Source organism: Staurois parvus, unplaced genomic scaffold (assembly GCF_062004578.1).
Source record: "Staurois parvus isolate SC_StPar_1 unplaced genomic scaffold, SC_StPar_1.0 ptg001090l, whole genome shotgun sequence".
Lineage (NCBI taxonomy): Eukaryota > Metazoa > Chordata > Amphibia > Anura > Ranidae > Staurois > Staurois parvus.
This window is the reverse complement of record NW_028318886.1, coordinates 3,890,886-3,905,687: the sequence shown is the minus strand read 5'-3', so window position 1 is coordinate 3,905,687 and position 14,802 is coordinate 3,890,886. Positions and strand designations below refer to the sequence as shown.

Below are 14,802 nucleotides of genomic sequence, written 5' to 3'. Positions count from 1 at the left end.
AAAATTCCCCACAGCACCATCAAACACCTTTACCCCAAAAGATGTACAAAAATTGATAAACAGAAGATGCTGTACAATATGTCCTCAATAAAAATATGTGCAGTCCAAACCCTATAAGTCCCAAAAAAAAAAATTTAAATCAAGTTCTTCTCAAATGATATCGTGTTCAAAAATCCTTCAGAAACTTCCTCTGATAATATTCCTCAAAAAAAGAAAATATTTACATAGTGCATTATCTTTTTAAATCAAATAAATTATAATGACTATATTCAGGTGGATACCCAATCACATTAACAATCAGTGAAAACGTGAATAAAGTGAAAAAAAAACTGTGAATCCAAAGCAATGAAATACCACTGTGAATGTGAATCACTCTTAAGTTCTCGATGACGACACGCGTCAAGGGGAAGTGATATCTATCCTCACTTGCAGAAGTTCATGATCGCATCAGTAATGAAGAAAGCAAGCAAGATTTTTAACCAAGTCCTTCAGATCCGTATCATCTATCTGTAACGCCCTCCTGGTTAGCTAGATAGCTGTTTTTCTTTTTTAGTCAGAGGCTGAGTAGCAGCCTGTGAGTGAGGCAGGAGATCACCTCAGGACAGGTTAGGGAGGTTCTGAAGGTCAGAGCTTCTTGAGCCCTCCTACCTCTCCAGAAACCTGAGAGCTTTCTTGAGGAGGGATGGAGGAGAGGAGGTAGCTAGCATCTGCATACCTGAGGAACCTTGGACAATCCCTTGGCAGAAGGCTGGACATGGTGACCAAGGAAACCCTTAAGTATAGCAGAGCCTGGGTGGAAGGGAGCAGTGTCGTGTGGAAGATGGAGTGAGAGGCTGGAGTGTGAAGCCTAGGAGGGAGCACGAGGAAGAGGCCTACCTACAGACAGGTGCTGGAGAAGAGGATCTCCACTGCACCACCATCTCCAAAGGAGTATATCCTAAGCAGCAAGGAAGGAGCCAGTTCAGCGCAAGGCATGAAGGCAGCCACCAACCCATTAAAGTGGCGTTCCACTTAACCTGTCAAAAAATAAAAGTCAGCAGCTACAAAAACTGTAGCTACTATCTTTTAAAAAACAGCCACTTATATGTCCCTCAGTGTGTCCCCCCCAGTCCGTTTCACCAGCCGTCCTGTATTCCAGGAGGCCGGCATCTTCAGTGTGGGCACCCGGCTGTGACTGCGTGCAGCTTCACAGCCAGGTACCCACTGCGCATGGGCAAGAAGCGCTGCGCTGTGTGAATGGTCCTGTAGTCTTCTGGAACCTGTCACGTGTCCCAAAAGACCACAGGGAGGGAGGGAGGACACCTTCCGCTTAGGCGATCGGACCTGAGGTGGGAGCGGGTACCTTTCAAATTCGGATACCCGCTACCCCCCCCCCCCCGCCCCCCAAAAGGTGCCAATCCTTAATGGAGAGCGGGGGAGCAGTCCTTAAAGCGGAACTTCCCATTTTGGGTGGAGCTCCGCTTTAAGCTATCAGGGGAGGACAGTGTAAGTAATCTTACACCCCTTGGGCTGAATAAGGGGAGAGGGCAGTCAGGTGGAAAACCCAACTAGCCCAATTTCTCTCCCACTGCTGTGCTAAATTGGCAGTTTCTGGGCCCCCTTGCCAAGGGAATACCCTCAGTGCAGCTGGGTGAAGAGGAGGATTCATCTGGGATCTGAGGATGCACACCAGAGAGCTAGAATGCTCTTAAGAGAGAGATGATTTTTGTCCACATCTTTACTTAGTTGCTAAGGAGTTTGTCCTCAAGTTTACAGTTTCCCTAGGCATCACATGCTCCCCTCAACCCCATCCAAGTTATTAACCCCTTAATAGAATCTCAAAACTAAGCTCAAGGACTGTTTACTGACTCCAGAGTGCAAAATGTGGAATAAAATGTGTGTTGCCTGGCTGTGCAGAGCTTTAGGGGGACTCAAAACTGAGCAACTCCTAAGAGGGTAGTGCTAAATATCAAACTAAATAAAACACCATACTATAAAAACTGAAACATACCACAATCAGGATAAGGAATACAGACTGACATATTCGGGTTCATGCTGTACCAATGACTGAGGAATTCTATACCAAGTGTAAAAGCTCCTGTGCTTCCTGGGGTGTGTATCCCACCAGCCTGGAGTTAAAAATAGACAAGAGAATACAATTATTTTAGGAACATGGAGAGAAAAACGTTTTACCCACAGGTGCTTCTGTCATTTTTCAAATTCAAACTTCAAAATTAAAAAAAGATTCTTGTTGCTCCAAGAACACCATTCAGGAAAGTTATCTAAATATTTTTCTAACATTTACTTTAATGACAGGTACATTCCTACAGCATAGTATAAGGAAAAGGAAATGGCCAGGACTTCTTTCTGCGAAGACAGTGCTGTTGCAGACAGGGCTAAACAGTAAAAATCTCAGAAGCAGGACTGAAGGTAAGTCCAAGGATTCTGTGTTTTTTTTTTTTTTTTTTAACTGGCAAAGGCCTCATTTGCTTTTTGGATAGTGCAATAATTTTGTGCACCGTTATGATCAAGATTGCACTAAGAACTGTCACATATAACACTTTATTAACCCTAAGGAAGCCATGAAATATATGGCAAAACATGTTGCATGTTGGTTTTAGAGGTAATGAAATTAGTTAGAGGGTGACTTAAAAGATATTGAATGAGGGAACTAGTACAGCCAAGAAGAAAGAAAGAAATCGTAATATGAAAAGAGATGGACATGAAGAGAAATCTTGGTAGGATAGAAAATAGAAATACAGTGCTACCCCCACAGGGGTCGCTGTATAAAGCTTGTCCCGAGTGGTTGCCCTGACCTTGCAAGCAACATTACAGAATAATAATGCAAGAGGCACAAATCTTTAGTAACACTTCTATATTAGACTTGTTCAAAAGAGTAGGCTACAGGAATATTGGGTTTAGGATATACAACCCCAGTAAATGCATAAAAACAGAACACTGGTAAAATAGGAATAATCAATTAGCAACATTTAACAACTTATACAATCATGAGTAGTAAGCATCAACTATTAAACTTGCAATACCAGCAGCAAGAGGGAGAAGAAAAGATTTGCTAACTTATCGACGTACCACCAGCGCACAGGGCATGCAGAGAATTATGCAAATGTACACTCTGGCATAAATAGATATAATTAGTTTACATTGAATAACAATGGCCATAGAAGAGAAAAGGTCCATTTAACTAGAGATTGCAACTTGAGTCCTGCAATGTTTAAAGTTCCTTACATGGTGGTATCCATTGTCTTCTGCTAGCAATGGTGGGGCCCATAAGCGTTAATTAAAACTGGTAATTCAGTGAAGTTAAAACAGGTATGTCGTGGTACTGCTCAAAGCAAAGGTCTTCTCGTAACTAAGGTTTAAAGGTGTCTGCATGCAGTGACTCTAGCATGATGAGAGAAAGAGGTTGGGCATCCGCCAGTTCACCAATCCTATGGATAGCATAGCCTTCTAGGAAAATAATTATTGCCCAGGCTCTTGGCTGTTTCCAGGGATGTGCAGAGTTACTGCCTGACTGCCTGTCGGTGTGAAGAGATGTCTGTGTGAAGACTGGACAGTGATAGTCCTGATGCAGAGAAGCTAATGTGAGCCTGGTGTGGCAATAGACAGAACAGCTGTGCTGAACTGATGTGCAGAGTCCTGCAGCAGTAGGCCAGCAATCAGTCTCTAGAGGAGAATGGCAGTTGCCCTGTGTTCAGAACTGAATCTTGCACCAAAGGGGAGAGCCAGTAATTTGTTTAGAATATATCTGTTTTCCCAGCATCCTTCCCATTCACCAGCTCTCTGGTAGTTGTAGTTCAGTCAGCACTCAGGAATATATTATTTATTGGCTATAGGACTACAGGTGCCAAGATTATCTGCTTTCAGAAAAAACTGAATTCACTCTGTTATCAGGAAGTGATATAGTGATCCCAGTACTGGGCACTAGGTGGAAAAGGATTATTTATAGTCTCATCTGTGAATGTCCCTGAATAGCATAATAATAAAACCGGCACCTGCTACAGGAATATGGGAAGATCAGAAATACTGAAGAAACAACTGAACTTTAGAAAAATGAGCAGGATTGTGTATAAGACATAAGGCAGAGCAGAGATGAAATAAATAAAGAAAATAACTCTGTTACAGAAGATCTGAGATGTCCCTCTAAATTGTAATCATGGTTGAAATATAAGTAAAGAAAAGTAAAATCAACTAATTTAATAAATGATTATATTGTATGGTGAATAAAGATTAAATTTTAGTGACTCTGATGGGGCTGACATACAACTAGTAATGTACTGTATAATATATGCATAGCCAGATGTGGGGCTGCTAAGAAATGGAAGAGAGGAAACATTGCCAAATAAAATCATAGATGGTTTGGCCATGGCAACCTTTTTTTGTCTCCAGGGGGAGATTTCTCTTCCTGTCCTGATTTACTGCAGCCTCTTTGGAACTACAACTCCCAATAATATGGAACAAAAGGGGATCCTGTGAGAGTCTACAAATTTGAATGTTACTGGCGGGCTTGCTTTCTCAGCACTGGGGACTTCTGAGAAGTTGGGTAGGTGCCACCATTTTGCCTGCAACGGTGCAGAGACACAGTGATCCAGCCTCATCCACACAGCAGCTCATTAATCAATCTGCACCAGCATCATAGGTTCAGTGACACCACACATCCCAGTGCTAGACACCCAGCTACATAGCTTTCCTCGGCGACTGAAGGTGCAGAGACATCTACACTGATCACTATCCACAGTGTCCCCTCTGAAGTGACCACAGCCCGCTGTGCATCCACCACTCAATCCTAATGTTGTCTAAAGCCTGCTCATCCCACCCTCTTGCATCAGAGCCCTATTTTCAATCAGGATTGGTGAGAGGGCAGTTTACCCAGCCTTTACACATTTTTTTTTTCATACATGGACACTGCTAGCAAACATCTCTATCCCCATCTCAGCGACGGAGATCTTGCTACCTTAACCTCACTTTATGCAGATCTGACTCAATCTCCAGCACCTGTACCTCAAATATTAAAGGGCCCCAACCATTACTGGCAGAAGCCTCAAACACAAACTGACTTTTCCCTACCCACATACAGATATCTATCACCCACCCAGGATTGTCCCCCCATACCCATATAGAGCTACTACTTTCCTACCAAATACTGCACCAATGACTGTGTGGAGCCTGACTACATTGGTGGCGGGCCTTCTTTCCACAGACAGGGCCACACCCTCAGAAAGCACTGCTATAATCTATACTGTTCCATCCTGTGGTTCACTCTTCTGTTTCAAGCTGCCTATTCATTATTACCTATGTTAAATATGCCCACTTTTAAAAATCATCTGACTGTATATTGCTGCAATCCCATTGTTTCTATTCTTAACCTGTACTACTTTGAATCACAAAATACAATATGTTCATCGTCTTTACTTTCTGCTGGGTACTGTTTGTGACATGGTTACTGAACAATGTTTCCTAATTCATGTCTGAACCTAGAGTGCCAGAAGGGCCAAAGTATTTGCAAGGTCAGGGAATTCTAGAGTGCTAGCATCACTCAGTGGCCCTCATGGGGGCAGCGCTACATATTCTTTACGCTTAATCTGGAATTTAAGAAAACCCCAAGTGCAGAGTAAAATAGTTGGTGAAAAAAAAGCCCTAGATAAAAATAGATAATGCAATAAGTTCTAGCTCAATAACCCTCTTTGGTACACAACTTCAACACTAAAATGTTCCTGAAAAAAAGATTAGATATTTAATTTTCTGTTAAAAAGCTACCACTTACCCTATTTTCCAGTATAGCCTTGTTGTTCTTTCCCAAAGCCAGTTCCATCACTCCTCGAAGGAATTCTGGGTTTCCACCTACTGGCAGATCCTCATAATTTCGTGTCGGATCATTGAGTATCTGTAAGTATACCTTCTTCACTGGCAAAGGAACCCATGGCAGACCATCATCAGACACAATCACTGTGGAAGAAAAGGGAGCACTTAACAGACACTACTTGTTCGGTGTGTGAGAATCTAGCGCAGGTAAAGTTACTGCATATGCCAACCATACACAGATGTTCCATTAGCTACAAGAAAAAGACCACAAATTGATCACATATGATTAATAATGTAACACCTTCCTAGATAGCTAGGGGAGCTAGAGTCCAATTGTTAGACAGAGGCTGAGTAGCAGCTTGTGGTAATAGTCAGAGGGAAGTCAAATTCAGATCAGAGCTGAGAGGCTCTGCAGACCAGCTCGTTTGAACTTCCCACTGCTCTAGAATTTCGGAGAATATTCTAGAAGCAGTGGGAGGGAGTGAGGAGTGGCTGGCCTGCTCTCTCAAGGGATCCTGGCCAATCCACAACAGGAGGCTTTGCGTAAGGCAAGGATAGCCCTTAAGAGTGAGAGAGCATGTTCAGCAGCAGGAGAGTACGAGTGGAAGATGGAGTAGTGAGAAGCTGAAGGGTAGGAGCTGGGGGGCTCAGATGAGAATGGATACATCTATAGACAGGAGTAGCTAGAAAGAAGAAAAAAAAAGCTCAGGACCTCATCGGCCCCCAGAGTGAGGTCCACCTATGCAGCAGGGAAGGAGCAGCCCGGTCTTACCCTTAAAAGTGACCTCACTGGATTCCCTGCCCAGGGATTTACCCAGAACAGCTGAATAGAGGAGTATCTAGGGTCTGGGGCGGTACAACAGGAGATGCTAGATAGCTCTCCAGAAGAGAATGTTTGCTGCTGAAGAGTGTATATAGTTCCAGGAAGTTTGTCCTTTGTTGCCATTCCTTTGGGCATCCCATACACCCCTTACCCCATCCAAATTTGAATCTATCCTAATAAAACTCAAAACAAGCAAGCTCAAAGACTGGTTACTGTCTCCTGGATGCAAGTCTGTATGAAAGATGCATGTTGCCTGGTTGTGCAGGACTATAGGGGGACCCAAAACTTAGCAACTCTTATGGGGTAGTGCTACAATAGTAATCTTGTGGCACTGACTGGCAGGATTGTAGATGGACAATAGGTATGTGTCAACTAGGTTTCTCAAATAAACATGGTAAGGGCTCCAGGAGAAATATTTGTTTTCTCAGATTTTTAAATATGATTTTCTGGGTCCTGCAGTCCAGAGGCTTTGCATTGCATAAGTGGGATAAAGCCTCTACTCCTAGGTCCACATCTTACCTGTAACCAAACCTTATTGCTGTCTACAGGCTTTATATGTGCAAGCTGACTTATGCTCAGGGCTCTTTGTCTTGCTCTGTCCGTTGTGGGAGTCTGCTGCTGGGTGAGCAGGCTGAGTGTGGATGGTACATGAAAAAGGTAAAAGCCTGCCTGTGTTGGAAAACCCACTAGAGGGGCACCCTCAGGAACTGACCTGAGTTTACTTAGTAGCTCAGAGGAGCAGATATTTTGTTTATTTTGTACTATAGTCTTGCTGTACAAAGCCCTCCTACATTGAAACTGTGTTAGTTTGCTGCCCTGCTGAAAAACCTGATTGGGCTGCTCCTGAGTATCCTTGGCTGCCAATACCAGTTGAACAAGGTCTCCTGTATATATACACAAAAGTTAAAGCAGTAGTCACTGGATATGTTACTGAACTAGGCCGTGGTGCTCTATGCTTAGAGGGAATGTAGACAGATGTATGATGATCAAAGCACCCACAGAACTTGACCACAGAAGCAAAATATCAAGTGAAGCATTTTTATAGTGTGTCAAAAATAACTTCATGTAATATTTGGTTCCTGTGAGTTTTTTTAATGGATATTGTCATGCAGAATCATGGAGAAACCTGGTTTAATTAATGAATTTTGTGATTATCTAGACAGAAACAATTGAGTACTGACGTGATACTTTTTTTATTTGCACTAACATACAATTTTGAGGACAAGCTTTTGGGGAATGTCCCCTTCTTCAAGGTCCAGGCAGTACTACGTCACAGAGTTTTAGCAGAATGTTAGAAGAGATGTGGGGGATGAAAAAAATAAATAAAAGGACTAGAGATAAGACACAGCAAAAGCAAAGACTGAGGGGGGGGGGGGAACAACACTCACATAGGGAGTAATAAAACTGTTGGATAATGATTGAGGAATCCCATGCATGTCCAAATTAAGGCTGTTATCTCGTGTCAAATAGTTAGTGTCATTCTTAGTTCAAAAGTTTTTCTTTCCTGAATGGATTTGAAATTTCCTTTAAGAACTAAAATATTGAGGTCTTCCATGTGGTCTGGTTGTGTGAAATGGTTTCCCACAGGTGTGCAAAAGTCATCTTCTTTATTATTATTATTATACAGTATTTATAAAGCGCCAATAGTTCGCTCAGCGCTGTACATTACAAAGGGGGACAGAACATGTGATAGAACAATACCAATACAATGCAAAACATGAGGGGATTGAGGGCCCTGCTCTTTGGAGCTTACAATCTAGGAGGGAGGGGATAGTGGTACAGGAGGAGATAGCTGTGGGGGATGGAGTGGTAGGAAGGGTGGAGGAGGTCGGTCAAGTTAGCAGGGGGTAGGGAAGGCTTCCCTGAAGAGATGGGTTTTCAGGGTGCGCCTAAAGGAGAGGAGAGTAGGTGATAATCTGATGGGTTGGGGCAGGGAGTTCCAGAGGATGGGTGACACCCTGGAGAAGTCCTGGAGGCGGGCATGGGAGGAGAAGACCAGGGAACTAGAGAGAAGGAGGTCTTGTGAGGAGCGGAGTGTGCGTGCTAGGCGGTACTTGGATATTAGGTCAGTAATGTAGTTTGGGGCAGTATGGTGGACGGCTTTGTACGTCAATGTTAGGATTTTGAATTTGATCCGTTGCGCAATCGGAAGCCAGTGGAGGGATTGGCAGAGGGGGGTGGCGGAAACGGAGCGGTTGGAAAGGTGAATGAGTCTGGCAGCCGTATTCAGGATCGACTGAAGTGGGGATAGCCAGCAGCGAGGCAGGCCAGTGAGGAGGGAGTTGCAGTAGTCGAGTCGTGATACGATGAGGGAGTGGATGAGCTGTTTAGTGGTTTCTGGGGTTAGGAACGCGCATATTTTGGCGATGTTGCGGAGGTGGAGTCTGCACGAGTTTGTTAAAGATTGGACTTGGGGCTGCAAGGATAGGTTGGAGTCCAGAATGACACCAAGTACTCTGGCCTGCAGGGCGGGTTTGATATTGGCGTTGTTGAATGTGATGGAGAAGTCAATGGGGGGTGGGGTCCGGGCTGGGGGGAAGACAAGAAACTCGGTTTTGGAGAGGTTCAGTTTAAGGAAGTGGAGCGACATCCAATCTGATATGTCGCTCAGTAGGTGTGTGATTCAGGCAGAGACCGAGGGGGTGAGGTGGGGGGTTGAGAGATAGATTTGTGTGTCATCGGCATAGAGGTGGTAGTTGAAGCCGTGAGAGTGTATGAGTTTGCCAAGGGAGGAGGTGTAGATGGAGAAGAGAAGGGGCCCAAGGACAGAGCCTTGAGGGACCCCAACAGAGAGGGGGAGTGAGGGGGAGGTGGTAGCATTATAGGAAACGCTGAAAGAGCGTTGTGACAGGTAGGATGAGAGCCAGGAGAGAGCAGAATCTCTGAAGCCGAGGGAGTGTAGTTTTTTGAGGAGGAGGGGGTGGTCGACTGTGTCGAAGGCCGCAGAGAGATCAAGGAGTAGGAGTACTGAATAGTGGCCATTAGCTTTGGCGGTTAGAAGGTCGTTGGAGAGTTTGAGTAAGGCAGTTTCGGTGGAGTGTAGGGGACGGAAGCCGGACTGTAGGGGATCAAGGAGGCGGTTGTCGTTGAGGTGAGAGCATAGGCGGGTGTAGACGAGGCGCTCAAGGAGTTTAGATGTAAATGGGAGCCGGGAGATGGGTCTGAGGTTGTTCGGGTCATTGGGGTCCAGGGAGGGCTTTTTAAGTATGGGGGTGATGTGTGCATGTTTCAGAGGGGAGGGCAAAGTGCCTGAGGAGAGGGAGAGATTGAAGATGTGGGTGAGGGAGCGTAGGATGGAGGGGGAGGGAGGTCGTAGGAGTTGTGAGGGGATAGGGTCGAGGGGGCAGGTGGTGAGGCGGGCATCAGAGAGGATCTTGGAGACTTCCTCAATGGTGGAAAGGTCAAAGGTGTGGAGTGTTGGGGGAGCTTCAGTATGAGGAATGTAGGGTGGGGTGGAAGTGGAGGTCAGAGCAGTGTTGGGGCCATGGGAGAGGGGTGATGAGGGGGTAGCTGAGTGAGGGGGAACGGGGTTGGAGGGAGTTTGAGCATCGACGAAGTCCCTGCGGGTTATGTCGAGGGGGAGGAGGGATGAGGGGGTAGCTGTGTGAGAGGGGACGGGTTGAGAGGGCGTGTGAGTTGTGGCAATGTCCTTGCGAATTGTGTCAATCTTGTTTTTGAAGTGATTGGCAATCTCAAGGGCAGTGAGTGAGGTGATGGGTGGAGGTGGGGGTGGAGAGAGTAGAGAGTTGAAGGTGGAGAAGAGTCGGCGAGGATTGGAGGAGAGGGTCTTGATGAGGGTCAGGAAGTAGGCTTGTCTGGCTGCGTGGAGGGAGGAGGTGTAGGTGCGGAAGGCAGATTTGTAGCGGGTGAAGGCTTGTTTGGATTTGGTTTTGCGCCATAGTCGCTTAAGGGCACGACTGTGTCGTTTGAGGGTTTTGGTGTGATCAGTCTGCCAGGGCTGGAGAGGTCGGGGTCTGATGTTGTGTGTGGTTAAAGGCGCTAGTGAGTCAAGGGCTGTTGAGAGCGCGTTGTTGTAGGCGGTCATAGCCAAGTCGGGGTAGGACAGGGGGAGGATGCGGTCATGGAGTTGATCAGCTGCAGAGTGGAGGGAAGCTGGGTTAAGGTTGCGGAGGTTACGGCTGGTAGTAGTGCGACATTCGGAGGGGTAAGCGTTGGAGGACAAGGAGATAGAGAAGGTAATCAGGTTGTGGTCAGAGAGAGGGAAGGGGGTGTTAGTGAGGTTGTGGGGAGCGCAGCGGTTGGAGAAGATCAAGAATATTACCGTTGGAATGGGTGGTGGATTGTATGCACTGTGCAAGTGCAAAGGAGGAGGTTAAGTGGAGGAGATGGGATGTAACCGGGTTGTCGAGGTTGACAGGGATGTTGAAATCCCGAAGGATGATGGTGGGTAGCTCAGAGGAGAGGAAGAAGGGTAGCCAGGAGGAAAAGTCATCCAGGAAGCGGGGTATGGATCCAGGAGGCCGGTATATCACAGCAATCTTCAGGGGGGTTGGGGAGAATAGTCTGATGCAGTGGGCCTCGAAGGAGGAGAAGGATAGGGAGGGGGGGTTTGGGAGGACTCGGAAGGTGCTCTGCGGTGACAGGATGGTATGTCTGTGCAAATTCATCCTTGTTTGCAACTTCTCTCCTGTTTCGCCAACATAAGATCCTTTGTTACATTTTTTCCACTGGATAAGGTACACAACATTACTAGAGGTGCAGCTGTATGATCCAGAGATATTGAAGATCCCTTTTGAGTGTCTGACACAGACATCCCCCACATTTCTTCTAACATTCTTCTAAAACTCTGTGAAGTAGTACTGCCTGGACCTTGAAAAAGGGGACATTCTCCAAAAGCTTGTCCTCAAAATTGTATGTTAGTGCAAATAAAAAAAGTATCACGTCAGTACTCAATTGTTTCTGTCGCAAATGCACTAATACGGCTACAATCACCTCAAGCGTGATTATCTAGATAAATTTGCATGCATATATTCAAGTGATTAAAAAAAGCCATTAGCTGATTAACAAAACTATTCACTCATGACTACATTTTAAATCCTTGTCTGAATAATTATCTTTCATTCTAAAGAGATATGTTCTGAACAATTGCACCAACCAACAGCTCAGTTTTCAAAGAGAAAATCTACAGACAACAGTTTGAGAAAGTGAGACAGCATCTGTCAGTTTTCTTTTTATTTGTATCCCTGTTGAATAAATTAACATTTACTATATTGTTTGAAGTCACAATGCTATTATATTGCTAATGTGTGGATAAAGAAAAAAATTAAAGCTCTCAGCCATGCTCTATGTTCTGTCCTGCTTTTTGAACCTACGCACATACTGTGTATCTTGGCTAAGGAGCTCTCTTTTCTTGCAGGTCTTTGCAGATCTGAGGATGCAGATTCAGTTCCAAGTAGGTATGCTATCTCCATATATTTATGTTTTGTTTATAGCTTTCCCTGATGCTTTCTGGGTGGTCTAACTTATTCTAGCTGCCCAAACATATACTCAAACTAGAGTATATGTGTCTTTGTAGGACTGTTGTAGGTACAATCATTGTTCCCTTTGGGTACTAATAGGCCCAGTACCTAGAGCCTAAAACAAGTGTAGGGCCTTGCAAATAACTAAAGAATATGGAAAAAGATACCAACGGTTGCATATGCAATGTAGCTGATATAAAAGGGAGGGATGTCACTCTCTTTGCATGCTCCAGAATTAAATATAATGTTGTGGCACTAGAATGCCTACTTTCAACAAACTCTGAAGTTTTTCCCTGAAGATGGATAATAGCTTCATCCAGGGCAGGAAATGTATAATTTGTTGCTGCTGTATAAAATTAATACATTTAAAAAAGCAGAAGGAGTGCCAAAGCTATTTTGGCTCTACGTCTCCTATGGATCACAGGAGTGCAGTTAGTTCTGCACTCCTGTAACCCATTTTCAGTCAACAGAGGGCTAAATCCTGCTGGTAGCTGATGTCACAAAGGCGGTCCAGGCTCTGAAAAGATCCCGACCATATAGTCAGGTTCCGCCCAGAAGCCTGGACCAGCAGCTTGCTCAGCCTTTCAGCAAGCCGTTGAGAGCCTGGGCCAGCCGCTCCCATTTCCTCCAAAGCCTGTCGCTCCAGTGAGCGCTGGATGGGCAGAAAAGAGAGTTTGACTAATCGTCACTGGCTCTCTGAAGACACTGCATTGATGTTGCATCCACCTAGGTGAGTATAATTTTCTTCTTCTTAAGAAAACCCTTCTACTACTACTTCTCTCTTAAAAAAAATTACTAAATAAAAATGGACTCTTCATTATCTAAATTGTAATATGCAGTGTATGCAGCCCATTGCCAGGCTAACTGCTGTTGGACAGTAATGTCCCATAGACTTGAAAGAGATGTACCTGTATTGCAAAAGCAACACTGCACTCATGTCTATGGGATGTTACTGCAAAGACATGGGTCACCAGGCACTAGATTTGTACCAGTTAGGCTGCAGGAGCTCACAGCCAATTTGAGCTGTGGCAGCAAATTTCAGTGTATTGAGGGGGCTAGATGGATTTTTCAACATTTTAAAATATACAACCAAAATTAAAGATTTTTAGCAGTTAAACCTTCCCCTTAGAGAACTAATCCAAACACTTAGTTCTAACCTTTTTGCCCAAGAAAGATCTTCCTGTGGTCTTTGTCCTTGAGAAAAGACTCTTCCCGTTGTTCATCTTTTAACTTGGATGCTTTTGGAACATCAATAAACACAGACAGACTTGTCATCTTTCTTCACTAAGCACCAGTTAGAAACCAGTTTCACTACTGAAAAAAAAATATGTTATACATATATGTTAGTATGATAATTACTCTAATATTTGGTCTTGGCTTATGTAAAAGTTCATGAGGCTGCTTTGCAATTTTTTTGATGCAGCAGTTGAGGTCTCTCCAAGTTGCACTATCTCCCAACTGTCCCTCATTTTGAAGGAATGGCCATCTTTTGGAACCAAATTTGTCTGTCCCTCTTCCTTACTCAGTTCTTTTTGGACTGATGTAAGGAGCTCAATACAAAGAATGAATTATCTAACTATCAAAAGTGTTTTACTGCACTAAACCTTTCATCTAACCTTTACATTTCTGTTTTGAAAAGCAAATATAGCACCCTCCTAGTTAGCTAGGGGGAGCTAGACTCCAATTGGTAGTTAGGGTTGAGTAGTAGCCTGGATGTGATAGCTAGCAGGGATCAAATTTTGGTCAGCATTGCTAGGCTCTGCAGGCTAGCCCTCTGGAATTTCCCCCTGCTCTAGAATTTTGGACAAAGGTCTAGAAGCAGTGGGTGGATCTGAGGAGTGGTTGGTCCTGAGTAATCCCCAACAGGAGACTTGGCAAGTGACTAGGACAACCTTTAAGAGTAACTGAGCCTGCTCAGCTGCAGGAGAGTTCGGGTGAAAGACAGAGAAGATGTGAGGCTGGAGACAGGAGCCTGGAAGGGGGCCCAACTGAGAAAGGGGCTCACCTCCAGGCAGAAAGAGACCTTGGAAGGAGGAAAACTTGGGAGAGAGGACCACCTGTGTGGCAGGGACCAAGTGAGTAGACCTGCACCCCCTTGGCCAGCAAGGGGAAAGAGGCACTCAGGTGGGAAACTGGATTAGCTTTTTACCTGGGACTGTTCACTCTATGGCGGCATGCACTTGATCCCGTGCCCAGGAATGCACCTAGTACAGCTGGATGAGGAGAGGATTCATCTGGGGTGGTACTGTGGGAAATGCTGACTAGCTTTCCAGAAGAATTTTTGCTGGAAAGACTTACATAGTTGCTTAGGAACGTGTCCCGTGTTGCTATTGTCCTTGGGCATCCCACACATCCCTCTAATTCCCCTAATAAAACTTCAAAACAAAAGCTCAAGAAGTGGTTACTGTCTCCTGATGAAAATCTGAGGGAAATGCATGTTGCCTTGCTGTACAGGACTATAGGGGGACTCAAATACTCAGAAATTCCTAAGGGGGTAGTGCTACATGTGGTGGCTCACTATTCCATGATCTCCTATAGCAACTTGTATGACTGTTGCTCCTAGCAAGAGCCAGAGAAAATTGCCTCAACAGTGGAAAGTGTCACGGGATCGGTGGGAAAGCTGTGCTGTACTGCCAGGGTTGTGATTGCTGCAGTGATTAAAGGACTGTCGCTATTAATGTTGTTGCCCATAGCAACCAT

At 44.9% G+C, this 14,802-nt stretch overlaps 1 protein-coding gene across 1 annotated transcript in view; it reads right to left on the bottom strand.

The window, feature by feature from the left end:
* The window catches only part of LOC149440372 (aspartate aminotransferase, cytoplasmic-like), a 54,611-nt gene that overhangs the window by 33,237 nt on the left and 6,572 nt on the right, over window positions 1-14,802 (bottom strand). The window contains exons 3-5 of the mRNA XM_089658763.1: window positions 13,260-13,416; window positions 5,762-5,943; window positions 1,991-2,108 (exon numbers count right to left, since the gene is read on the bottom strand). Coding sequence (XP_089514889.1) covers window positions 1,991-2,108; window positions 5,762-5,943; window positions 13,260-13,377 — 418 coding nt within the window. The 5' untranslated portion in view covers window positions 13,378-13,416. The remainder of the gene's footprint in view (window positions 1-1,990; window positions 2,109-5,761; window positions 5,944-13,259; window positions 13,417-14,802) is intronic.